At 41.4% G+C, this 26,955-nt stretch overlaps 1 protein-coding gene across 9 annotated transcripts in view; it reads right to left on the reverse strand.

Annotated features, from left to right (window-relative positions):
• Nucleotides 1–26,955, reverse strand: part of CELF4 (CUGBP, Elav-like family member 4) — a 616,716-nt gene that overhangs the window by 14,136 nt on the left and 575,625 nt on the right. For all 9 annotated transcript variants that reach the window (XR_001865975.1, XR_001865974.1, XM_017746620.1 and 6 more), the window contains one exon: nt 10,242–10,408. Coding sequence is in view for 7 of the 9 variants with exons in the window: in XM_017746620.1 (XP_017602109.1) it covers nt 10,281–10,408 (128 nt within the window). In the remaining 2 variants the exon portion in view is untranslated. The remainder of the gene's footprint in view (nt 1–10,241; nt 10,409–26,955) is intronic.

The following is a 26,955-nucleotide window of genomic DNA, read 5'->3' on the forward strand; positions in this document are numbered from 1 at the left end:
ACAGCTGACATACAGGAATCATAGCTGCAGCATAAGCTTCTCTGATGGATTCTGCCTCAGCAAAATGAAATTAAGATTTCAGCAAACAAGCTCCAATTCCATGGTACCAGTAGAACAAATGACATCTGATAATTGCTAACTCCTTTTGCTTATTCTTTGCTCTGTTCACCCCATCAGTCTCTCCAGATTATATTTTCAGCTGAGTTTAATGAACGCCATTTATTAAACTAACACCAGGGTTCTGCTTTGGCCTCAGACAGATGTGCCTGCTAATATGAATCATTTTGTTCAATTGGATTATTCTGATGGAGAGCAGATCCCTGCCACTCTGAGGAGCACAAACAAATGGGGAACAGCTCGCCTCCAGTTGTGACCAGCCGCTTGCCTTCATTAGGAGGCAGCTCCAGGCTCCGCAGGCAACTTGGCAGGATGGTGTCCCTACTGCTCCCATCAGCCAGCATTTCTGCTCCTTTCCATTTACCTCTCATGTGCAGGGAGAGCTCAGAACTCAGTGTGGCCCTGAGCCTGGCTTGTCAGGGGGACATGAACATTGCTGCCACCTTCCCTGAGTTCACCAGAGGCGTGGGCAACAGGATTCACCTCTTCCTTTTTATGATGAACATTCCTTATCTGAACACATACCAGACTCCCCTAACTGTGTATCCTTCCCTTCCCAGTATGGAGTGTCTGACCTCCTTTGCACTGACACCTGAGAAAATGTAGACTACTTATTTGCTATTGATCCTTCTTTACTCTGATCTTCTCCAATTATTTGGGCAAAGGGACAGGGATGATATGCTTTTAAAGGCTTGTATTAATCAGAAAAAAAGGAGATAAAATCCATCTGAAATCTCCCAGACAGAGATTCCCTCAGTCTATCGTTTGGGATTTTAGTGTTGAAAATTTTGGGTCAATCTCTGTAATACATTGTGTTCAGGCACCAGACATCCATCTATCTGTCTATCTCAATACAAATCCTGCCTTCTGTGAACCATAAAACTCCTATCAGAGTGACATTACCACTTCTCACTTCGACAGAACACACTGAGCACACACAACTTGGGGAAAAAATTACAGAGGCAATTTGAAAGATTAGAAGAGAAAAAGCAGAAGATTTCTGCTCCCTGAGCACAAGTGGCCAAATCCCGTGGCAAGTGTTTAGTTGGCACAAATAATCATCGCTCCCTTAAAGCCTACATTTTTTCCCCAGCTGAAGGACAGGCCCAGCACTTCTTCAGATACCTGTGAACCTCAGGACAACTCATTTATTCTAGAGCATTTCGGAAGAAAGAAATTATTTCCATTTTAATCCTAAGCAGCATCCTGGGGTTACTTCCAGGAATCCCTGGTGAGTCCCAGAAGTCAGACTCTCAGGAAGTGGGTCTGTGCTGAAAGAGGAAAGACCCCAGAGACAACCATGGTGCCAGTCTGTGTGCCTTTACTAATTACTCACAGCACATTAGCATGCTCCTCAACAAAGCCATCTAAGGACATAAATTCCTTCATTCAGGTTTAAGTGTAGGAATACCTCTCCAGGAGTGAGCTATTCTTTTACTCCTGATGAGGATCTGTACACCTTCATCTAAATTGCATTACACTGGTCTTCTTGGGTAATGGGAACAAGGCCAGTAGGAATTCCTGTTGGGATTTTGTGTAACAAGGTCTGTATGGTCTGTACTAAACAATGCCCTTGTAACCTCAGAGCAGAAGACAGAAACCCCCCAAATAAACCCCTGTCTGAAAGCACCAAGTCTCTTAAAACTGACATGGGAGAGCCCAATTTCCCACAGTTGGCATTGGTCTGCCTGCCTGGTTTCCTTTCCCAGTGTCCCATCTGCCATGGTGGAGAAATATGTACCATGCAAGGAGAATGCACAGAGAAAAATAAAGAGCATGGAAAGCATTCATGTGTCATACATCACGGCAAATGGGATGCAACCTCTGCTCATGAGTGGAGATGCTTCAAGAGAGTAGAGAAAAATAGAGAACCTTATCCATCAAAGACACATTTTTAGCTGACTGTACAGCCCATGGGTTTAATGTCCCAGTTGTTTCCAAATCCTTAGAAATCAAGGTAGTGAAAACCTATTTTCTTTTGGAACAACCTGCTTTTAAGAGTCTACCATAACAACCATGGTCTACAGCACATCCAAATCAACCAAAAGATATCTTTGGCTTCAAGGACTGGACATCATAAAGCCAGAAATCTCAAAGGTAGGCATCTCGTCACTGTGAGGATTTTAGAGTGTTATTGCTCTGCATAGAACAGATGCTTCAGGCAGCCCAGCTGCTGGATCTGTTTTACACAGGAAAAAGGGATATCTGAAGAGCTGGGGAGGGAGGATGTATCTCTCAGTAACGGCAAAAATCTGCTTTCTAAAGAGGATTACTTGAGTGTGGAACTGCAGCTTTCCATGGGTGCAAGAGATTTTCTTCTGTTTGCAAGTCATTATCATAAAAAGGCATTTTTAAAATGAGCATGGTGATATTTGGAGATAGGCATGATCATTCCCTAGTCTCTCTGCTCCAAGAAGATTTGAGCAGCCAGAATGGTGACATTGCATCTCCCTCTATAATTGCGAATAATTGAAACATCTCTGCTAGGAGAACATTTAGAGTTAAGTAAGTAATAGTGGGTCTGAATCCTTGGCTGCCATAAATCAGTGTCACTTCACTGGCTTCAGAGCAGCTGGTGATTGGCGCTGCTCAAGAACTTATCCTGATCATGGTTGTGGTTAGTACTTTTCCAGACAGAGCACTGAGTTTTCATTTACTCTGCTTCTTGCTTGGGAAATGACTTGACTGCTGTTCTCCCTTCCCCTCCAGCTCAGCCTTCTACCCAATATTTCAAAAAGGTTGGATGAAGCTCAGCTAAGTGGAAAAATGAACCGTTTGAAATAAAAACTCTCCTTTTTTTCATAACTGCAGTCACAGGGCAGGATGAAAGACACCTAAGAAGCAGGGTTTGTACCGTAAACCTTCAATTCTCTGCTACAGCTGAATCAAACACTTCAGAGACCAGAGTTTTGATATTCACTTGTAGCTGGCCAAAGTTACCGTACCTATGAATTATTCAAATATGCAATTATTGCATTTGATATATCACTGGGTATAACTGTGGAAACGAGAAACAGTGTTCTAGTGCAGCTGATTGTATATGCCTTCCAAACCATAAGGGCATCAATTTAAGGTGCTCACATTGATGGAGTACTCTGCAACCCCTTATTAAGATTCTTGCCAACTCCTGTAGCAGTTTTCCCCTGCAGAGTAAATTTCATGGAGTTTTTAGCCTCCCTTTTCTTTATCTCTACAGCGTAAGTGCCAAACACTACCCCACAGAACTTCAATTCATGGTTCTGCAGTAGCTCTCAAAGGTCAGTGACAAAAAGATCAGGTCATGTTCAGCTTACTGATCAGTGCTGCACAAGTGACCCAAGTCCAGTGAATCACATGTTGGGGCTGACTTGTAACTCTGATTTCATTGGGAATTCCTGGAAGAAGGTCTTCTTAGACCTAGAGGGCTGTGCCCTGCCTTTGGCCTACACTGTTCACATTGTCTTTACCTGGACAAAAAAGCATGTTCATGGTGCTGATGTTTGTATTAACTGAACACACCAAAGACAGCTCTATCTGCCTTCAAATATGGGGCCATCTGAGAAGAATGTCTCTGAAGTTCTATTCCTGTTTGCTCACTAGTGAGTACTGGTCTCTCTAGTGCTCCAGTATCAATGGATTTTGCTGAGTTGTAATTTATTTGAAGGGCCTGCAGAAAAATGACTATGCTTGTTTTCTAGGACTCATCCTGTATTTTCACAATCCTCTTTCATTGTGGGTCTTTGCCTTCTCTCATTCATTTTGTACATATTTTATTTAGCAGGGGATTCATTCTGTCAGTGTTTGCTGCTCTGCTTGAACAAAAAATTTGGCTATGGATGTCTCCTGTGTTTTTCCATCTCTTTGGCTCTCATTTCAAGTCACGGCTGTTTCAAACACCTACTCTTTCATTTTCTTATATTTTCCAGTTTTTCGTCAAGTTGCAGTTCCCTCATGCACTGGCCTGGCAAATCTCTGCTGAACGAACCTTCTAAAAATGTTCCTTCAAAGGCCGCTCTTTTCAGGTTACTGCAGCTGCCCAGTAACTGATGCAATTGAAACTCACACTGAGCTCAGAAAGGCTCTAAAATCTGACTTACTCAGGTAATTTGTGTGATATTGTCCATATGAACTCCTACACTAATCTTGGTCAAGTGGCTGAATATGACATTACCACCCTCCAGTCAACCCTGCAGCTCTGGTGGTTTTGCTGTTGGAAGCCTTTGAAGAGGGCACAACCCTAACAAGCTCCTGGTCTTTTCACAGTAGGAACAACTCAGAAGGCTCTTTGCTGGCTGAGTTTTGGCAAAAGTTCTCACAATTCTCCAGAAGTTTACTTCAGAGTGCCAGGGCCAAGAGCATCACAGCAGGATGAGAAGTGGGACGCTGCTTTAATATCTGTTATTTAATTCTGAAGTATTTATATTATCTAACATCTTTTTAAAAGTGGGGATATGGGTTTTAGTGAAGAATTCCTGCTCCAAACTGAGGGGAAGTGTTGTGGTATTGCTTTGTGCTGCTCTATCACTCCCATGACAAATGGCGCGTATCCGTTAGTGACCTACATGGACTCATTTAGATGCAAACACAGCAATACTCCTGAAAAGCTGCCCTGCTTTGAGGAAGAACAAGTTCCAAATATTGCTGAATGGAATTCAGTCTCAGAGCAGTAATTACTGATTGTAATTTTGGAGTAAATGCAGTAATTAATTATTGTCGTTTTCCATCAGTGCATTATATTGAGTGCCAATCTTAGAATAAAATAATTAGCAAATGGGATTTTGCATGCTCTGGTATTGAAACTGTGGTTTGTAGAACAGACATGAGAATTTTGCCATAATAAAGTTATCAGTAATTTACATGGACAGACAGGTTAAAAATTATCAGACAGAAGAAAACGATTTCCTTGTCAGTCTTGCAAACGCCTTCAGGAGTCCTGTTTTAGCCTCCCCCAGTACAATTCACTTCCATTCTCTGAGTACAAGAACAACAGCACAAAGTTTGGGTTGCAAACACAGTGAGGGATGCTTAATTTAATCACGGGTGTCAGTGGAAATGAAAAACAAAAGTAATCCAAAGAACAGAAAAAAATACTGGCTGAGGTGATGTTTTTCCAGTACCTGAACAGACTTTCCAAAATTAAGCTGTGCTGATTTTTTTTCTCTCTTTATTCCCTCATATTAAAGCTTGTGCTGGAGTACTGTTTTGATGCAATTATACTAGTGCAAATTTCCATAATGTAAGCAAGTCCTAAGCAATCTAAGTGATGACTAAAAGAGGGAAACAACAATAATCTGTGCAGGTGGAAGAGGAGCTGGTTAGCATGATTGTAGGAGGCACAACTACAAGAAATGGGATTTTATCTTGAAAAAGGATATTTGGGATGAATCTCAAGATGAACAGCCTAATAGAAAACAGTGAGATCAATGCAACTGCAGAATAGCCTCTCACTAGAGGTAATAGAGAGCTATCTGAGAGGCATAAGCAACAAAAATTTCAGTAAAAAATACACTTTCACTGGACTTTGCACTGAAGCCATCTGAAATGATGAGAGAAGCCAGAAATTTTCCACTCACATATTTTTGTTCATGGCTATTTGGCATTTTGCTTGTTTGTTTATATTTGGCTGATAGTATATGCTTACTTTAAAAGAAAGTTTGGGTTGCTTTTATTTTTTTCTCTTATTAGGGAAAAAAAAGAGAAAAATGTAAAGTTTTCCAGTCTGGTAAACTATACATTCCAATTGAAAAAAAAAAAAAAAAAAAAAAAAAAGAAAAGAAAAAAAAAAGGAAGAAAGACATTTATTCAGAGTAAAAATACCACCTATTCGAGACAGCTGCAAAAACATGCATTTCACACATTTTACAATAAACCACACATCAGTCTGTGCTTAAGAAGCAGTGAAGGAGGACCTGAAAATGTCTTTTTTTTTTTTTTGTATTTGAGCTTTGGCCTATGTTATTTCCCCTGGTGTTTTGGAGAAGCAGGTTGCTTGGACAGCGCATTAATTTAATGTTTTGTCGCTACTCAGGAACACAGCTAAAAAAATCTAGTTGTTGATCTTTTCTCCTTTTTTTTTTTTACTCTTCTGTTTCCCTTTTGCCTCACTCAATTTGTCTTGCTCTCACTAACTTTGTCTCACTCAGTTTCATGCCAGTCAGTGCTTTGGGTTAGTCTCACCCAAATGTCTCTGCATCTTTAGCCTTAAATAAAACTTCAGCAGCAGAGTGTCTGTCCGAGGTGGAAAACATCACTTTGCCAATGAGCAGTCACTGCAATGAAGCCACAGAAGGAGAATGGGCAGGATTTTCATGGCTCTTGTGTGCAGTGCCTTTTTTTTGATCTTTGGATGCTCCTGGGCTGCTCTGCATTCTGTCCTGAGCTCTGGAAGAGCTGTGTGCCGTGCAGTTTTTCAGGCAGTGTTGTCCTCACATGCCTGCCTGTCCCAGCAGTCCCCGTGGGCCCAGGGCTCACACACAGCCCCAGGCACTGCAGGCTGCACCTGCAACTTTGTCATAGCACAGGCCACTGAAGGACTCCTAGGAATGGCCACCTCAGGGAGCTGTGGATTTCAGGTTGGCTTTTTCTTAATTATTTTGTGCATTCACTATCTGAAAGACACATGGAGTGTCTCTGAGTCCTTGCTTCCTAGTCCTAAGGGGGGATTGGTAATAGAATATATTGATTTTGGCAAAGTTGCCTCAAATGATCCTCCTCTCTTTTGCTTTCTCCCAGCCCATCCTTCCTCCCTTTTTTTTTTTTTTTTTTTTTTTCTACAAGCCAGAAAGTCACCCGAGCCACGAGGGACTTGGTTTCACTCTTTTTGCCCCCCCCCTCCCCCTTTTTTTTTTTTTTTTTTTTTTTACTACAACCACCTCTTTAATTATAAAGAAAAAAGAGAATGGGACAGCCATTTTGCCATCTAAATTCTTCAGGGCTTTCCTTGCTGGAGCTTTGGGCTTATCTGCCACATCACAGAGACCCTTTCAGTGTTCGACAGCAAGTTTAGAGCACTTGCAAAGAAAACAAAGGACTTCAAATCACTGTGGCCTAGACTGCTTGTGTCCCAAAAGGGAGAGTTATAAGTTAAAAAAAAAAAATCGTGCATCCAGAATTAAAATTTAGTGAAGCTCTTAGTGAAGCTCTTTCTTTCTCAGTTAGGAAAAAAGCACCTTGGTGGATTATATCAAACCAGGTGCTGCTTTTTTTTGTTGTTGTTGTTGTTGTTGTTGGCAACTTCTTATTTTTTGAAAGCAATTCAATAGAAAAAAGCCCTTCCTTGGAAAAATCCCAATTAAAAAGTTTCTTGAGCATCCTCTTGAAGCACGAGTAATTGCCCTGATGTCAATGTGGTTATGCACATGCTTCAAATTGGAATTGAAGACACTGAAGAGCTGCATCCAAAGTAAAGATAGATGAAACTCACAGCGGAGTTGTTGTGTTTCGATCAGTTAAAGGAAGCTGCAAATCAAGCCAGCAGTGGAGGTACAATAATACTGTGCTGAGCCAAGAGCAGATGACCTGTCTCTGAGTCAGGCTTATTCCTGAGGGCTTAGCCCTGTGGTGGCCACTATTGCCCAGCCCTGGAGGGAAGCTGTCCTAAGGCCACCGTGACTGAGAATCCTGCCTGCTTCTGTGGTGCTGGTATTGATGCTCCCAAGCCCTGGGAGGTAGATGAGCTAAAGAAAGACCTGGGTTCAAGCCCTGCTGACATTCTGGGTATCCTTGCTGTCACCGAGTGTCCTCTAGAGTCTACTGTAGCATGGTTTGCCCTGTGCTAACCCAAATCCTCCCCTGGGGAATGTTCCTGCAGTGTCCTCTGGGGCCACACACACTCAGGCAATTCCTTCTGTTAGGTGGAAAAAGACATGTATAAAACTTTTTTCCTGGAGAACTCCTTTCTGCTAAAAGTCAGGTACAGCTCCTTCAGTGGGCTCAACAAGGTGCGAGTATGCAAGTGAATAAGGACCTCTGAGATACATTTTGATAGGGTCTCTAAACAAGGCTCCTCTAAGCCAAGGGTGGAAGTGATCTGGTGGTAACAACTGAATGATTTTTCTTGCCAGCAGAGCACTAAAGCCAAAGTAAAAGCCAGAAAGGCTAAAGGGCTTCCTACCTAGAGGCAACACTTCAAGAGTGTTCTGCTTACTACAGGCAAAGGAAAGGAAAAAATACTCTAAGAGAAATGTGTGGGATTTTAGTACTATTTTACCTGCTGACTCCTTTTAATATAATTTACTGGGGGGGAAAAAATACCCAAACAACAAATCTTAGTCCTACTAGTGAGTAAACTTTTTGTAGGAAACAAGCTGAGACCTCAGAGCACTTCCTGATGAGCCACAATAATAAAAAACACTGCGGACTCATACTAGTGAATCTTTAACAACACAGATATCCACAGCCCTCCATCTTCTTACACCACCATGAGAAACAAGCATAACCTCAGTGAGCACAGCTATGCTAGGACATACAGCTTGGTGCCTAACTAAGGAGACCTTTGTGTTCCTTGATCCCTTTGCAGGTGTCATGGAAAACCCCCCTGACCAATGCAGCCCCTGCTTTAACACAATTGCATGCATGCACGCCCCGCCCTCCCCCAGCAAAGCCTGCAGAAAAAAGCCAGTGTGATGAAGCAAAAAGCATTTGGATATGGCAACATGTTTTGGTTTCAAGCTTCCAAGAGGCCTTTTCATAAGCAAGGAAAAGAAAAGAGGTTTTTGAAGGGGGAAAATGCTTTTACAGTTATCTCCATATAGTCACATATAAAGGAGATTCTACACTATGGAGGCCGTTTCTTGCATATGCACCTAATATATTTACTGAAAAGTTTCTTAATCTCCTTTATGTTGTCTTCAGTGCAGCACCTCTTTCAAAGACATTTTGATCCCATTCCTGAATTCTCACTGGAAAGGATACTGCTCTGAAGACTGGAAAAAATACATTTTTCAAAGATATTTGAGATGCCAGTGAAAAATTAAAACACTCTGTTTTTCTTTGGGAAAGTTGAAGATAGGGATTTCCTGCCTGTCTTAGATGAGTCAAAAGAGGCCTGAATAAAAATCACAGAATCTTAGACATTACAGCTAAAACGACATAGAAAGGTCACCTAACTGAACTCTTTATCACTAATTCAGGAGTACAAATTGCTTAGGGCCTCCCTAGGTGCTGAGTTTATTGGGGAATCTCTGGTGTGGAACAGCTTTAACAATAGGGAGACTTCCTGTCTCTGTAAACAAGCACACAGGGGTTTATATTTCTGTTTCTCAAAGATTACCTAGTGGAAGAGCCAGCCAGTGGTGGAAAATATTTCCGTTTTTGGAAACATCTTCATTTTTGTTTTTGGTGATACATTGGGATTCCAATGAAACCAACTGCTGCTTTCTGATATTTTTGGTGTTGTCACATGTACTAGAAGTTTCCTTGGAACATCCAGCTAGCTTCTTTCCAGCAATACGTGGCACATGAGTCTAAAAACAAGACCCCAGGTCCTCACTCCAGCTAAGCTTCCTTGGCTTTGGTTGGGTTTTATCTACACACAGGAGTTTAAAACAACTGACCAAGAAGTGAACATGGATCCTTCTATTAATTTCTTGGGTTTGTGAAGAAATAAATCAGGGATTATTTAGTTGTCAGGGAGACATATTTACATTAAGTTATTATGCTGAGATGGAATTGGATACAGACTGTACCGCATGAAGAATGAAGAATGCTTTGAAACGTTTGCAACACAGAGCTATTGAGACAGACACTGTCCCAGTCCAGTCACCTGGGATTAAACTGCAGCCCAGTCCCACCTCTTAATTGCAGATTTTCTTCAAGCACCAGAAATGCTCTCTTTCACTGAGTAAGTGGAATCAGGACAGCTGCTGACTCTCCTCTAGTGACCAGAAACACTTTCTAGAGATGCAGGATGCCCCTGGGATGAGGAAGTTGTCTTATCCCTTGGTAAACATCCTTCCACCTCTTTTTCTAAAGAGACACACACAAACAGTTCCTGGTTTATGTGTGAATGTGTGTCTGAGCAGAGTGGCTCTAGCCGGAATCAAAAAGGCAGAAGATAGAGAGTCACAGAGCTCAATCTCCTTGAGGGTCTAAAACACAGAGAGACGCTACGAGTGTAGCTGACACCCCCTTCCCCATGCAGTTACCTGTGCTAGTGCTGTGTATCCAGTGGTTCCCACAACCCTTCAGTAGGGACGATTAGCATCCTTTGGCCTCTTCAGCTGCACCTTCAGCCTCTTCATGCCAATCTGGAATCCATTCATGGCCTGGATAGCAGCTTGGGCACTGGCAGGATTGTCAAAACTCACAAAACCTGTCAAAACATGAGGCAAGGCAGGGGACTTAACGAGCTGAAGGGTGCCAAGGCATGTACATGCAACGACCACTGAGAATGAACATGGGGAAGGGGGTGAGGGCGCTGAGAGGGGGAAGTGAGCAGGTAGGAGGGTGGGCAGGTGGGCAGGAGAGTGAGGAGAGGATGGCTGCCAATGTGGGACAAAGGATAGGAGGGGTTGTTACAGATCAGTGTCCCAGGACACTGCCTGGGCTGAGTGCCAGTCTGAACACTAGACTATGTGGAGCACAGGGATCCAAATGTTGATACCACAAGATTTGGGTCACCTTTGAGCTGCAAGTCAGCAGATGTAGTGCACGGTCTCAAGGCATTCTCTCTTCCTCCATTTCCCTCCATAGTGACTGGGGTAAACCTCTAGGCCTTCCTTAACTTGCCAGCATAACCTTTTCTTTGCCTTCCAATACTGATGATGAGGGGAGCCCGATACACCTACTGCTACTTCCTTATTATGGCAATATAAGTAAAATGTGAATTTAATAAATTCTCCATTATCATATTAATTGGCATGAATAGTTTGATTGTTGGCCAGCCAAGCAATATAAAGAGCTTTAATCACTGGGAATTTCTGCAGACTCCATGTTGATTCTGCAGTTGAGAGATGAACACAAGTGCTTTCCTAACATGGTTTCCCTATGGAATTTCATACTTTGCCAGCAAATCTTCCAATCAACAATGGAGCACATCCAGCACTAGAAACAACTATAGTGACTCAATATTTTATTACAGGTCACCTAAGATGTTTTTTGTCTCCGTTTGTTCTCTAACTGTCTGATGAAATAAAATAGGTCAGAACCACACAGGATGCAATGCAACTAATGCATTCAGCTTCAGGAAGGGCTTTTGGCATGGATTTACTTTTTTTTTAAAAAGTATTTTAAAAACTTTTTTCTTATGTTAGATCCAAAAAAAGGCCTCATTTGCCCAGACTGTATGTGGCTGTAGCTGGAGCAACCATGGGTCTGAGGTACTAGTGAGGCAGGGGGCCATCACACTGTACAAGCATTGCCTCTGCTACTTTTGCCAGAAATGTCCCTGCGTGCCAACAACATTTCTGAGCACAAACCTTGGGTGAGACTAGCCTGGACCAGTCTGCTCTCCAGACAAAGCCATCTGTTTACCCACCCCTGCAAGGCTCTGGCAGCACAAATCAATCCTAGGAGCCTGGTGTTGCTCAACAGACAGGCTGAAATGGAGAGATGGTTTTTGTGAGCCCCTCAAAAAGCTAATGCTGAGTGCTTGCTGCCAGCTATACACCTGCTCCTGACAACAGCACCAGGCCTGGCTTACAGCTTTGGGCTGTGCTGTGGATGCATTCAGCAGCCCTTCCTCCCTGGTCTAGTTCCTCCTCAGAAGAAAGTCTCACAGGTGACACAGGGTGGCTTGCATCTGAAAAAGACACAGAGCCGTGCATGCAGAGGCACCTTCTCACTCCTGCATTAAACTGTGCTCCCTGACCTTGGCTAATAATGTAACTTCATGACAGGACATAAAACTTATGGTCTTAGTCTCTCAAAGTGATACAACAGGGTTTACTGAGTATATAGCACATGGGGTTTTAACAGGGAGGCCCATGGACTAAACAGGGAATCTTCTTTGTTCTCCCCTTTTGAAGCCAAGGCTCCGAGTAAACTGGCTGTCCATGCAGTTTTCCTGCCAACCACCTGGATGAGGAGGTACCAACACTGCAGCTCTGAAGATGAACAGACAAAAAGTACTCTCAAGCCCCACAGCAATAATCAATTTCTATGGAGAAAACTGGAGAGCTATAGTGAGTAATGAGCTGTGGTTTTATTCAATAGCAATGGATCTGCTCTTGCCATCACTTTTTAGCCAGTACGCACCTGGTGATGTTACCAGTTAACATCTGACTACTTGAATAATCTATCAACAAAGTCCTATGATTCCATCTCAGCAAAGGAATAAACTAAACACTTCCTGGTTTCACCCAAATGCATTCAGACTTAAAATACTTCTGGAAACTCCCTTGGGGATGCCTTGCTTGAACTTTGACCTTAAATATGTTGTCTGTATACTTCACATCTTTGAATATAGGATGTGGTGAAACCTATTTCTTTTTAAAAATCACATCTGGAGTGCTGATAGTCCCGGCCAACACACACCAGTCACACCTAAAAAGTAGACTAAAGTTGTGCCAGGGAAGTTCAGAGAAACTGGAACCTAATAATCTGTACTGCTGGGTTTTTTTGACTTGTGTTTAACACCAAACAATTCTTGAGCAAAGTCTGAGTATTAGCACAGAAGACAGGCTGTATTCAGTGGTTAACTTGGATGGGCCATGATGTTCTGGAAAGTGAGAGGATTTGATAATTTGGGTGTAGGCCATTTTGTGCCAGCAGTCCCTAGTGCTAGGGAGAAGTGCCAGGTATGCTTACTTTTCTAATATATGCACAGCGATCAAAACTGAGTTGGCTGCAGCTGGATGGTTGCTTAGCTCGTGTCTTTAGAGAACATACCTTGCCTGGGAACTTTGATTTCTACTCTTGCAACAGGTCGTGTTGGGATGTCCCTCCTGCTGACTAAATGTGCACACCTAGATTGTGCCTGCACATTCATCCATTTGTGAACAAGACACCTTAGGACCCTACAGTAATCAGTGGAGGTCCAGCCAATGCAGTCAACAGAGTGTAGGGCAGGATTTCTCTCTTTTATCAGGACACCCTTAGCTGTGCTCAAATCACTGGTCAGGCACCAGTGCTGGCTGCCAGTGAAGGCAGGCACCCAGCTTAAATCAAGGCACCTCTCTTGCAGGATCTACCTGGTTCCATAGTTAGGAGTGACATCTTAAGGTGAAATGTTAACTGTCTAGTACCTGGGTGGGTCACACCCCAAGGAGATGTTAGTTGCTGAATCAAACCTCTCCAGAAATTCTGCCCACTATGACAGAAGAGTGTTATTTCTCTACTTTTGCCAAGACTAGAACTTCGAGGGATAAGCCCTTGTGGTGGGGTGCTAATACAGTCGTACCTCTGCAAGAACCTTGCTGTGAGATAAGCTCACAAAGCTATACTAGCTTTTATAATCACTTTGCTTTTGAGATGAAATTCTAAGCCAGTTTCTTCATTCTGTGCAAAGCTGTAAATAATACAACATTTTAACAAATGGGACTAATAAGAGAGATCAGAAGAGCGTTTGCTCACTATATTTCATTTAGACCAGATAATGAAGCTGGGAGTTGTACTCTGATTTTGGTATTAGTTGCCTATAGATTTGGACCAGTTTTTTTTCTCCTTAGTTGTTCTGATATTCACTGATGCAATATAAAAATCTTGACTGGCTGGATGCTGAGGGTAGAGGAACTGAGCATCGAAAGCTGTGGAAAGAGATAGGCAAATGCCAATAACTGTATTTTCTTTGTGAGAACATTCTAGGGACAGAGCAGCTAATTACTCTAGATTCATTTCACTGTTTTAGTTTTCAGGGGCCTTGATATGCTCAGAATTTGCTGGTGCATTCAGTTCTCCTGCTCTCCTGAGTTATTTATGTGTAGGTGTGTTTCATATTGTTGAAGGTATTTGGATGAACTCCAAAGAGAAGAAAAGCTATGGCTTATCCTGAGATTTGAGACATTACAGTGGATAAGGGATAGGCAGTAGACAGGCACGTTGGGCTAACAACAGCATGTTCCTTTCTCTTCGCAGGTCAAATACCTACTGGCAGGTTTGACTTTTGTTGTTGTTGTTACATGTAGTATTGGCAGTTAACCATCTTTGTTTCTCCTCACCTCTGTCAGCAGGATTCATGTTCCTATGACAGGTTTAAATATGTTTGACGAGGAACAGAATGTATGTACTGGGAAAATAGCTTAAATACTTGGCTCCTAAATGGCTTTAATATTTGAGCCCATGGGCTCAAAACATGATGGCAGTACTGCAGTTGCTATCTGTGTTTTGAACACCACCCCCACATTGTCATCTACACGCTTGAAGGACAAAAGAGAAAGGGAGAGGTTAAAAAGCTTGAAGCTCTTTCTGTTCATCAGGTAATTAATAATCAGAGAAATATATGTTCTGATCTGAAGACAGTTGGTAGGAGGACAGCATTTTGTGATAAATCTACTTTATGGGGGGGATATTGGTGGTTTTTTTCTTTTTTTCCTTTTTTTTCCCCCCCAGGGATTATGTAAAAATGCTGTTCTAATAAATGATTTATCAAAAGCAACAGAGAATGGAGAAAGCTGCTAGGACAGCAACCGAGGGCATCTAATCTTTCTGATTCTGCACAGCATCTTCCAGGAAAGGTACTGTTGTTGGAGTTCACTACTTCTTCTGGCCTGCTCTTTTCCCACAGGACTGTACAAACTACTAGCAGACAGAAGCTGGGGTAGAATTTTGGAATTGCTTTATTTTCTCCCCCTTTCTTCCACAGAAAGTCCCTGTAGTGTGGTGTGTGGAGGGAGCTTTGTGCCTTTCTCATGACATGATCACCGTTGGCTTTATGTAACAGATACAACCTAAGGGCTGTTTTTCTGTTTTAATCCGCCAGGATGATAAAGAAGGGAATTCACAATCTATCTCAGAGTACATCTGAAGACTGTTTTGCAACTGTAAACTTTTTGTTTAGAGTGCGTGTTGTCTCTGCATGTCCATGGATTAGTTTGTGCACTAAGAGCAGTACTGAATGAGCACATTGTTACGTTTTCATGGATCGTTAATTGGTCCGAGTTTTCTGTTTCTCTTTGCATCCCGCAAGGAGAATTAGTGTTTAATGTGCAAAACAGCCTCTTGATAATCTGCTACCAGGTTGGAACAACATGTTGTCTCTCTTGGGCAGGAACTTTCCTCTGGATGGAGCCCAGTGCACGGTAACTATGCTGAACTTCCCTTAAATCAGGAGTCAAGACCACAAATGAGGTCCAGATGCAAGTTTTTCATCCAGACTCCTGAACTGGGGGCAGGTGGTCCTACAGCAGGTCCACTCATGTAACTAGGTTGCCCTCAGGCAGAGGAAATGAAAAGAGGGACTTCAAAGAAAAGAGTATTATACTTGTCTTAAAACTAAGAAGAGTATTTTTAGCTATATTCCAGACACTTGCTGCCATCTCAGAGATAGGCTTTGCAAGAGATTGCAACAGAAACAAGTAGAAATTGCTGCTTATTGGCTCTTTTTAGGCCACATATTTTTTTACTAGTTCTGCCTATCAGAGTATTTGTCTGACTGCCATAAGGGATCTTTCTTGGTGCTTCTTGTTCCTTCAGTTAAAAAAGTCACTAGCTAAGGAGAGCATCTCTGAACTTTTTCCTTTTGACATTCAACCCATACTGATTTTACTAGAGGGAAATGAGAATAACAGAAGACCAAGGATCTGTAGCTCAGCCTGTGGGAGAGAAAGAGAAGAAATGCCACGCACATGGCCTAGGCATTAGCAAAGGAGAAGTCCGTGCCTCTTGCTTCTGTTCTGTCCAAAGTGCTTCTACCCAGGCCATAACTAGGGAGCTTGGCCAGACTAGAACCAGGGAATCATAGAATATCCTGAGCTGGAAAGGACCCACAAGGTTCATTGGGTTCAGCTCCTGGCCCTACACAGGATAGTCGCAAGAGTCACACCATGTGTCTGGGAATATTAAAATGGAGGGACCTGCGGAAAGCACTGGTAATTGGTTAGACCAGAGACCTTACTTTCCTGTCCTTCCTCCAAGAATCTGAGTCAATAATTAAGGAATTAGTTATTGATACAATTGGTTATTAATATAACTGTCCCCTTAGTGCATGGTTTCCTTGCTTTTGTTACTGACCAGTGAAAGGTGAGATCTAGAGAGGCATTCTTTGCTCTGAAGGCAGCAATATGGTGCTCACATCAAAGCAGTCTTCCTGTGGGAAGGATGTAGTTCAGTGGCTGCTGTCCATCTCTCCCATCAGGACCTGGCCACGTACTTCTCAGACCTTCCCTGCTACTTCATTCTATTTAATTCCTACAACTGCTCAGTTTCTTTTTCTCCGTGTTTATTAGTCTTATCAGAGAATGGAGGTTTTCCTTTAATTGCTTTGCAAGGTCTTTACCTTGCTGTGTTCTTTACACAATGTACTAGCTGCTGCCTCGCAATTTTTTAGTGCTGTAAAGAATTTCAGGATACAATCTGTATGTAAGTAGCTCCATAATGTATATGTGCATTGGAAGGTATTGTATTGTAAGGTGATTTATGGGTACTGGAATACTCAATAAAGGAGTGCGTCTGCAGATCAAGGGCATAGCACTTCAGCTGTTTTCTGGTGTCTAATGGGGTTGGATGACTTTTTGGATTATTTTCCCTTCCACTGCTGTTTAATCATGTCCAAGAGAGATCTGTCTACCCAGCTATCCATCCCATCCATCCATCCATTTATTTTTTTAATGTATGAACAGTCAGTAACTGACGACTGTGCTAAACAACTACTACTAAATATTTCCCATCTGTGGGATGAGATAATTGGAAACTCAGAATATTCAAATAATTGGCTCAGAAATTTGCAGAACCATTAATGTTCATTTTAGAAATTTATGGAATATTAGAAAACCTTCAAAATATTTCAGGAAAATAAAAAATCTATTATTAATTTTTAAGGGTGTAAACTAGGTGACCTGATAAACTTAGTTAAACTTTCATAAGTGTCAGAAAAATTATAAGAATTTTGATATGAGATAATATGACAAAGAATTTAAAGACACAGAATTAGTACCAATCATCCTGGTTTCATGGAACATAGGATCTATCAAATGAAACTGATTGCATGAAATTGCAAGTTTGATGAATAAAGTAAGTTATCATAAAATGTATTTAAACTTTGCTGGAGTATTTGAGACAGCACTTCTTTACAGAAAATGAAAACAGCTCAGAAATGACATCACCAAAAAACCTGTCAATTGTGACAAATAAAATTGCAGAGATTCTAGTAGGCTCCTTCAGCAGTGTGCTGAAAGCTCTGTGCTATTCACTTTCTCTAGCATTACCTGAAAGACATTTGAAGTAATTACTGGTAAAATTGGCCAATCATACAAAAATGGTGAAATAATGACAGAAGTAAGTGACCTGGGTCACTGCGTAGTCTGGACTCAGTTAAAGGGTGTTCATTTTAATCCAGTCAAATGCAAAATTAAGTATCTGCAGGAAAAAGCAAGTGGGTCACTCATAAAAAGAGGAAATCCTCGTTAGAAAAGAGTGCTTGTTAAGAAGAAGATGGGTGTCATAATAACAGCCAAATATATGAGCTCTCAGGACTGTGTTGAAATTCTCAAAGTCCCAAGAGTTAGCACAGTTTTGGGATGAAGTTGAACTCTGCTGAACAGCCTCTAGAAGTAACAAGGTAATGTTACCTCTGAGTATGGCTCAGGAAAGATTCTTACTGGAGTTCTGCATTTAGTTCTAGTGATTGCTCTACAAAACAAATAAGTTTTAATACTTATTCAGAAATAGAAGAGTAATTCTAGGTCTGAAAGAGTAATGAGAGTGACTACAGTTTATTGAAGTAAAGGTTAAACATACTTCTGGCTATAGCCTATAAATAATACCTACTAAAACATGTGGTCCCTTAGAATAGGGGGCAAAAAGAAGAACTTACTGATTTCTTCTATCTGGAAGCAGGCATTTGATGAATTTAAAATGGAAATAAGACACCAAGTCTGCATTTTTTTAAATAGTGAAGGTAATTAACTATTTTGGAAACATCTTGTTTAGCAATAGGGGTGGAGAACCTATCACATGAAACCTTGATTAAGAGATTTTCTAAAAGGGATGCTATGACTCAAGCAGAAGGTTTTAACCTGTCACATGAGCTGAAGCATCTGGCATATGTTATTTCAGAGTTCAGGCCAAAGGATCAGAACAGTCTCTTCTGATACTGCATATCTGTCTGATCATTTTGCATTTCAGATATTTAGAAAATCAGTTCTTGCCTACTAATCTGGGATGGATTGAAGTAACAATCATGATAGAGGTGACAATTGATGTTAATGCCTTATAATAAATGGCCCCAAAGTGTGGGCTGCAGACCACTGAGAGGGCTGACTGGTACTCGTTCTTCATCTTGCTTCCAGCTGAGAGAAACCGAACAGATGGGAAGGGGAGATTAAATGAAGAGTGAAAGTAGATGGCATGATTAACTTTCTCTAAAGGTCAGAACACCCAGTGCAGAAGGTAGCTTGAAATACACAAGTATCTTCCTTATGTCACCTTCCTGTCTTTCTGTGCACGAAACTACCTCTCCACATTGCATCGGTATGAGCTGGAGCATGCAGAGAAGTTGGTCCCTGTTTTCTTGCATTGCCTGTTGGATGCTCACCAGATAGAGAGATTACAGTTAGAAGAAGCAATGTCTTCTCTGAAAGCAGAGGGCTATAGATGCTGAACCTGAATATGGTAATTGAGATCAAGAAGGACTTTTCCACCTAAGAGTCTTCTCTTTCACAGTCTGTATGGTGTTTGATTGTTTTTCATAGGAAAATTGTTGTCTTGACTCATGTTGAAAGCACAAGGGTAAGACTCAAGATTAGACTAGAATTTTGACAATTTCGAGTACTGCATGGTCAGATCTCATTTGGGTTCGAACTAAAAGAAGGGAAATTTAGATTAGATGTATGAAAGAAATTCTTTACTGTGAGAGGGATGAGACACTGGCACAGGTTGCGCAGAGAAGTTGTGGATGCCCCATCCCTGGAAGTGTTCAGGGCCAGGCTGGATGGGGCTGGGAGCAACCTGGTCTAGTGGTAGGTGAATGAGATGATTTTTAAGGTCCCGTCCAACCCAAACAATTCCATGATTCTGTGATCCAAGGTTTTGGCTCACATATACATCTGGGCACATGATCAGGACCAAATTTTTCTAAAAAGGTAGTAAAATATTTGATACAGAAAACCACAACAGATCTCTCATCATAAGAATGGAGTAAAGATTAAAACTTCTCTTTTTTCCTGTAAATGGAGATTTTCTAAAGGATGATCAATTGCTTGTCTGATGCTATGGACTACCCATTCTTAGGAGCTGAAGCCATCCAATGAATTGGTGGAAGAAATGAAGGATTGAGGCTTCAACCATTTTTTGGAGAGCCCATGAATCACATACTGGACCAGTATACATACGTGTCTGATGTGGCCAAAAAGCACTGTGGTTCTTCTATAAGAAACATAATGTTCCAGTCCAGGTGATGATGGTGATCTTCCTCACAAGGAAAAAACAGCCAGTGATGAATCACCCACAGATGAGTAATAGTATTTGTTCTCTTTCTGAATGATGAGTAGGACTGAAGCTATTTCCTAACTGCTCTCAGAAATGGATGGAACTCTTCCTGACTTGTTTTCGGATCCTTCCTTGAAAACATCTGATGTCATCATGTGCCAGTATAAGGTTTATGGGGGAAAGCAGATAAGGTTTATGGTTGAAAAAAGCAGGTGAACTTTTGAGGATACATGTTCTTCTCCAATGTGAAACTGGAAATAAAGAATGAGTATAATGCACGGTTTACACAAGTTCTAAGTAGATGCTGATGCTCAGTTAAGGATGCACTGAGATTGTTACTGAATCAAAATGAATGCTATTTTTACATTTGTCTTGTTGAAGTTTCCAATATAAACCAGATGAAAATAATTATTGAAGCTCCCCCCCAGCCATGTCACAATCTATTTCTCATCTAAATCTAATTTCTTTACTCCCAGATTCTCTGTTGGACCCTGCTTCATTTGTGACTTTTTGATAAAGAAACCATGTAAGAATGAGGCAACTACTGAAACCACCAGGGATCCTTCTTGGTCTACAAGAAACAAGCATCATAAAAAGTGACCTTCTTCTTGGAAATATCTCATTGTGGGTAAGGAAATTCCTTCCTGGACTAGTCAAGAAAAAAATTCCAAAATCCAAAAACCAAAACACCCAAACAAACCACGAAATCCTGTCAGGAAGGTGCACTGTGAACTGTACTGGTCACTATTTTTTGGCACTCCTCTCATGTCCCAGGGAGCCTCTGAAATAGATCCATTCTTGGTGCAGCAAGGCACAGAATCTTCCCATCTTGCTCTTGCTGACCATTACTTAGATGGACAACTACCCACCCTTTCCCTTCCAGTTGCTGAACACCTGATATCTTATTGTGGGTAGTTTGGGACAACCCAACAGAGATAGAAAGGCCTGAAGCTTCTCTTGTGTGGAAGTTCCTGTTCAGAAGCCAGAAGTGGTGATGAACAGTTTTTGGCCATGACTTTTGAAGGAATATTTTACTTTCTATGGAGGCGACTGTGTGAAAAACAGCTAACCAAACAAAAAGTGAACTCAACAGGAAAACAAACCTCCTCACATTCAGTGAGTCATTGGGAAAGGAAAAGAGAAAATCTCTCAATATCTAGGCCAGGAGGTTGTGAACTGGCACTGGCCTATGATGGATAGAAAGGAGAGAAAGTAAAGAGTTGTACATGTGCATTTTAAGCTGGAAGATAGTAACATTTCCAGATCCAACCAGCTATTACATTTGTGGTACTTCCATTGTCATTGTAAGACCTCCATGTTTTCAACCACCCCTAAAGGACAAGGAAATGATTGTCTGGCTTCTTTTTTCAACAACATCAATGGGAATGAAACACCATCATATTATAGCAGAGACGCTGATAGATTCCTGTGGGTCTTCCAGCAGAACATTCACCATTAGTGGCCTTCAAAGGCCTGAATCTTGGAGATCTCAGTGAAGAACCATCTGCAGTTCATCAGAAGAGTGACATTCAGTCTGTGGGACCTGAATCATATCACAGATTGACTACCTCTTGATCTAGTACTGGCTCTTGGGCCTCTGCCCAATGACCCATCTGCGCTCTTGATCCACACTTGGACAGAAGATTAGAAAATAAGCTTGTGGTTTAATTACTGAAATAAGAGGAGTAGAATTATATACTGAAAACATGGTTTTGAAAATGCCTTTGAACAGAAAAATTAAAGACCTGGGAAATTCATGATGTTTACTGATAGTTTGGAGAGGGATCTTAATTTGAAGAGATGGGGCAAAAAGCCACCCCTAAAAAAAACCAAAACAAACCAGTAGCAAAAATTCTTCTTTCCTTAAAATTTTTAAAAAGCTAGCAACACAATTATCCTTCTGGAACTTCTTCAGCCATGTCAGAAGATGCACAAAGACCTGGTAAAGGGTTTACAATTTCTGAAAACCCTTCCAGAGAAGGATTTTGAAGGGTCAGTAGAGACCTATCTGTACAATATTTAATTTCACCTTTAAATGGTCAGAACACAATCAGATTTTTAGGTCATGTTGTCCAAAACGGAGAAAATCTGTTTCCTGTCAGAGTTCACGGAGCATCTGGATGAGGCTCTTAATCATATGGATTAGTTTTAGATAGTCCTGGGAGGAGCAGGGAGTTGGACTCTGTGATCTTTATTGAGTCCTTTCCAACTTGAGATATGATTCATAGTGGTGCATGGTGGGAGAATGAGAGACAGGGGACATAAATTGAAACAACAGAGGTTCAGACTGAATACAAGGAAAAGCTCTTCCCCTTGAAGGCCAACAAGCATTGGAGCAGATTGCTAAAATCCAAACAATTGTTCGGCAATTTTCACTGCTTTCAATAACCTGCATCTGCAAGTTTTTATATTCGTTATTGAATAAATGTATGTCTGGTACTTGTATAATGTACATACCTATGCAAATCTTATATTTTATATATATATAATGTAAATACTTATATATGTGTGATATGACAGATCAACACTAGGGAGAGCAGAGCTGATGCTGAATTCTTTTTGGGGATTTGGTATAGATGAAACCAGAAATGGTTAAGAATGATATACCTGTTTGTATGGGGATCTTCAAGTTGTTACCCTGATGACAGCTTTCGAATATGTCAATATATACTATTTGAGGATGCTAATCTTATCTGGGGATATTTTGATTTAGGTTCACTTACTTGAAAAGGGAAGACATCATATACAACCATAAATTGAAACAATGATAATGTTGCAAAATGAAGCACTCAAGTTAGAAATGCAAGAAATTATGTTACCTATAAAATTTTAATTCTGTATTGCTTTGTAGATGCATAAAGGCATTGCTTCTAACCACACATTTCTGTATTTTTCTCTTTCATGGCATCCTTGTTTTAATTACTGTAGAGAATGAATAACATAACAGGGCAAGGAAAATGGCAATGTATCAGACTTGTTATTGCAAGTGTTGGAATTTAGACAGTAAATAAGGCAGAGAAAGGATGGTTTTGTAGTTGTACAACCAGATGTTGCCTTGGAAAACTGGAATTTGTCCCTATTTCTGCCATGACATCCCAGTTACGCTAAGTACATAATGTATCACAGAATTTCTTTAGTAAGACCTCTAGGCTGTTTTTTAACAATTAAATAAAATAGAGCAGGTTCTGAGTGCCAGTGGTACACCATGGCTCGAATCTATGCCATTAAATTCTCTTATCTCTCAAAAGTGTGTGTCCCTGTCCCTTGTCATTGCTGAGTCATGCCCAAGCAAGGTCCAGCCATGGCTTAATTGTCATGGCCCAAATTGAGATAATGGCACACAAACATTAAAAATATATGTTAAATGGTGGCAGAGTGTTTTTTGAAGATGTGTAAGGCCTCTCTAGTTTTCAGTGAAGATGAAGCTTTACTGGGTGTTCCCTTGGTGCATGACCTGAGATTTCACTGGCAGAAAAGCTGCTGCCTGTACCTGCATCTGAAGCAGACAAAAACACAGCATGCCCTGCATTATGCTGAATTCTTAGAGAAAGCAGGCAAACAGACTGATCAGGCTTGTGGCAACTCAGATCAGGAATCCAAGACCAATAAAGTGTTTTGGATATCTTTCTCTGCCTCATCATCCCCTTGGTGAAATGAGGACACCTTGAGCACCATCAAAATGCTGTTACTTAGCTCTGTGAATGTCTCAAATGCTCTGCTGGGAAGGGCCTTAGGAAAACAGATGAGGAAATAAAAATAAATTTGTATTCATGGCAGAGCTTGAATATGGTGTGGAAGGAAGGCTTAGGGCCAAGCATGAAGATGTGAGGATCTATTGAACAGTTGCTCAGTAACTAAGTAGCCAACAGACTTCAAGATGCTGAAGGGCAGACCTGTGCAGTGAATGAGACTGAATGGGTGGTACAGATACCAGATAAAGAAGTTGAAGATAGATATATGGGTGGATGGATGGCTGGATGGACTGATAGAGACTCATCCATTGTACAACTTGAATTGTCCTTGCATCAGAGATCCTGGGAAAACAAATATAAATGCAGATGCCAAGGACAGACAAAATGCTGTAGTGGATCTGCTGTCTCACAAGAGTAGGAAGTGTTAAGTCTGCACTCCCCAAATCCATCACTTTGAGTTCAGAAGTGGGCCTGCCCATTGGAGGGGTCATTATTCTGACTTCTGAACAGAAGCTTCGGACTGGAATAAAAGTAGCACTAAAAGTCCTCCTCTGGTGTTAACTCTTAACACTGGTTATTTCTATTAGTCCGATAGTGACCACTTCCCCTTTAAACATCACTAAAGGAGAAGCAGTAATGAGTTCCTCCATCTAATTACCCCAGGAGTAAGAACATTTAAAATGATGGTGTAAGTGTGCATGTGAGTAGGTATGTACACACATACCCATAACAAAAATTCTGGGCAGACTTTATCACTTGTGGGGAGAGATGGATAGAATAGTGATAGACATATGGACAGCCAGATAAATAGAAGACAGATTCTGCTAACATATTCTTGTCTAATAAATTGTTGAGCTACAAAAGAAAGCAGAAGTCCCTATGTACAATGTATAGATTTTCTTTAATGTGAGTTATTGGGAAAAGACAGAGCTGTCCCTTTAACTAGAGAGCTGCAAACAGCTGTTCCTTATGCATACATGCTTGCTTGGTCTGAAAGTTTTGGTAAGTCAGTGCATAACTGACAGTTAGATTTATCTCCCCAATAAGCAATCAACATTATAATAAAGGAAAAATGCTTTCAGTGCACCTTTGAGAGTGCATCAGAAATTAATCTAAACATCAAATTAATTATAGTTTGTAAATGAATAGTGGCTCACAGCCCTAATACTTCTCCCACTCCTCCTCCTCCCCCTAAAGCCTCCCCCAACCAGCTGCAATGGCTGGAGGTGCTGTACAGTGAGTTTGATGAACAGCTCCTTCTCTTTCTTACTCACACAACTCTTTCCTTATCAGCCGGAAGAGTTCCATCCTCACTCTGCAGACCTGAAATCTCAGAGCCTGGCTGCTTTGGAATATGACAGGGAGTAGCTAGCAAGTATTAAACTTCTATGCCTCCTTCCCCTTCTCTCTGAGAGCTCAAAGCACCCCTCTGAGGGTGTCCTACTCCCCTTGAATTAGTTTCCAGCTGAGCTGGACACACCTTATGGATCTCTCCGTGGCTCTGTGCCTGTGCCGGGTCCTTCAGAGTGGAGAGGACCACAACAAACCAGTGCTGATCTGAACTGAAACATACCAGGGGGTCAGGCATGCTTAATGTGTCTGGAAAATCAGTTTTGTTTTGTCTAAACTCAGGCACTCAAATGAGTGGCTTCTTCCATTGCTCTTTGATCTTTGATCTCTAGGCTGTAGCCATATGGAAATGACAAACCGATTTTCCAGGGCCCTGAAACAAAATGAATTGCCACTAGATCATGCAAAATAAAGGACAGGCCCCAAGTCCATGGGCTACAGGGAGAAAGGATCAGGTAGAGACTTTCTTTAGGAAATTTGAAATCAGGTTAATAGTAAAAAGAAAAAAAAAAATCAAACTTAATCATAGTACTGGTAACAGCAACAAAGAGAGATACATACCTCAAGTCCTTTCTAATAATGCATCTATCTGGTGAGAATTTCCTGTTTTCCTAAAGAAGAGTCAGAAAAGAAACCCCCAAACCTTTTGATCTGATAAATAACTCTCCTCAACCATGAATCCTAAAGTCCTTTGCAGAGGAGTCAGTGTACGGCACCAAGAAGGGGAACCCAAGCTGCACAGCTAGGTTGACCCATGATCACCCATATGGGCTATGAACATGCAACTGGAATTTCCTTCCCTTACAACGCCTTACTTCTGCACCTGCTCATTTCCCTGGATGAACCCGAGGAGAGTTGTTGCCTTTTTTTTTTTAATATTTTTTTATTAAATGAGAAACTGCCATATTTGGCAGGGCATATTGGAGGCACATTTTCAGCAGGTGCTGAACAATGTTTTCCTAATGTACCTCAGGGTCCCTTGTTCCACTCCTATGTCTTGTGGAGTGCTGCCAATGCACTTTAGACGTAATATGCAATGCCCCTGGTCCCAGTGCCCTGTACAGCTTTGCCAGTGTCCTATTCTCTTGATGCATCTTTTCTCTTTCTATTTCAGCTTCCAGATTGAAACTCTGTAGATCATCACAACCTGCCTGCTGCCTTGCATCTCCCACTCCACCTTTTTTGCCACCACACTGCAGCATTTAACTGCCACAGCATGTTTTTAATAACAGGATACAAGGTCTACGCATTCCTCAGCCCTTCTCCCAAGCTTCACCCCCTCCTGTGTTCAGTTCTCATTCCTCACTGCTTTTCTCACTTTTAATCTCTCTCCTTTGTCTCCCCAATTTCTTTTCATAAGCTAGGAGGAGTTTAGTAGGGAATATAATTATTTAACAGCAAACTTAATTAACTATTATGACCCTCATCAAGTGATGCTATTTTCTCTATTTTGGCATCTTCAGAGAAGAATGGATGTTTTTCCAAATGAGGTGGCCCATTAGCAACTTTCAAATGCACTCCCTGCAGGAATCTGGAATGAAATTCAATGTTCACGTTGTACTAGGAGTCAAACAAGACTTTAGGACACATAAACCTATGGTCCTACCTAAGCAGCCCTTGCAGTTTGTAAGCTAGAATGCTCCTTGTTTTGTTTAATGTGGGTCATTTCAAAAAGGGGTGGGACACTTTGCGATGTGAAAGTGCATCTGGAATGTGCAGAAAAGGAGGAAAACATCTGGCACTCATGGGTTGCTTACACCTGGGGTGTCAGAGTGTGTCAAGCTGAGTGGAGGGAAACCACAGTGTCTCTCTGGGAATAAGACAGGTTGTTCACAGCCTTCTGGAGTCACTGTCCCTTGGGGAGAAACTGAAGCTGCTAAACCAGTGGGTATGGAGAACAGGCACATGCCAAGGAGACATGTAGGGGACAAAGCAGGGACATGGAGCAGAACTGGCCTGACCGTGTCTGCTGCTCAATGGTGTGCAAAAAGTTGGCAGATCCAGGTGCTTATTGCTCTCAGAAAGAGGTGACCGGAGCAAACCAAGTGTTCCAGCAAAGCAGTTCCTTCAGCTTTAATTTATCTACATCTTATTTGACACTTTGGAATAACCATTTGACCTCTGCTTCTCCATCCGTGTTCTCATTTTTCTAATTTCTGACATGTCTTCCTAATTAATACTGCCCAAACATGTCTTGCTCTCTCTCCTCTGTTAAAACATTTCTCTAGAATATGTCTGTCTCTGTATTTCACTAACTTAATGTCTTCAAATGCTTTCTTTAAATGTGTCTTATGAG

This window comes from Corvus brachyrhynchos, unplaced genomic scaffold (assembly GCF_000691975.1).
Source record: "Corvus brachyrhynchos isolate BGI_N302 unplaced genomic scaffold, ASM69197v1 scaffold139, whole genome shotgun sequence".
Lineage (NCBI taxonomy): Eukaryota > Metazoa > Chordata > Aves > Passeriformes > Corvidae > Corvus > Corvus brachyrhynchos.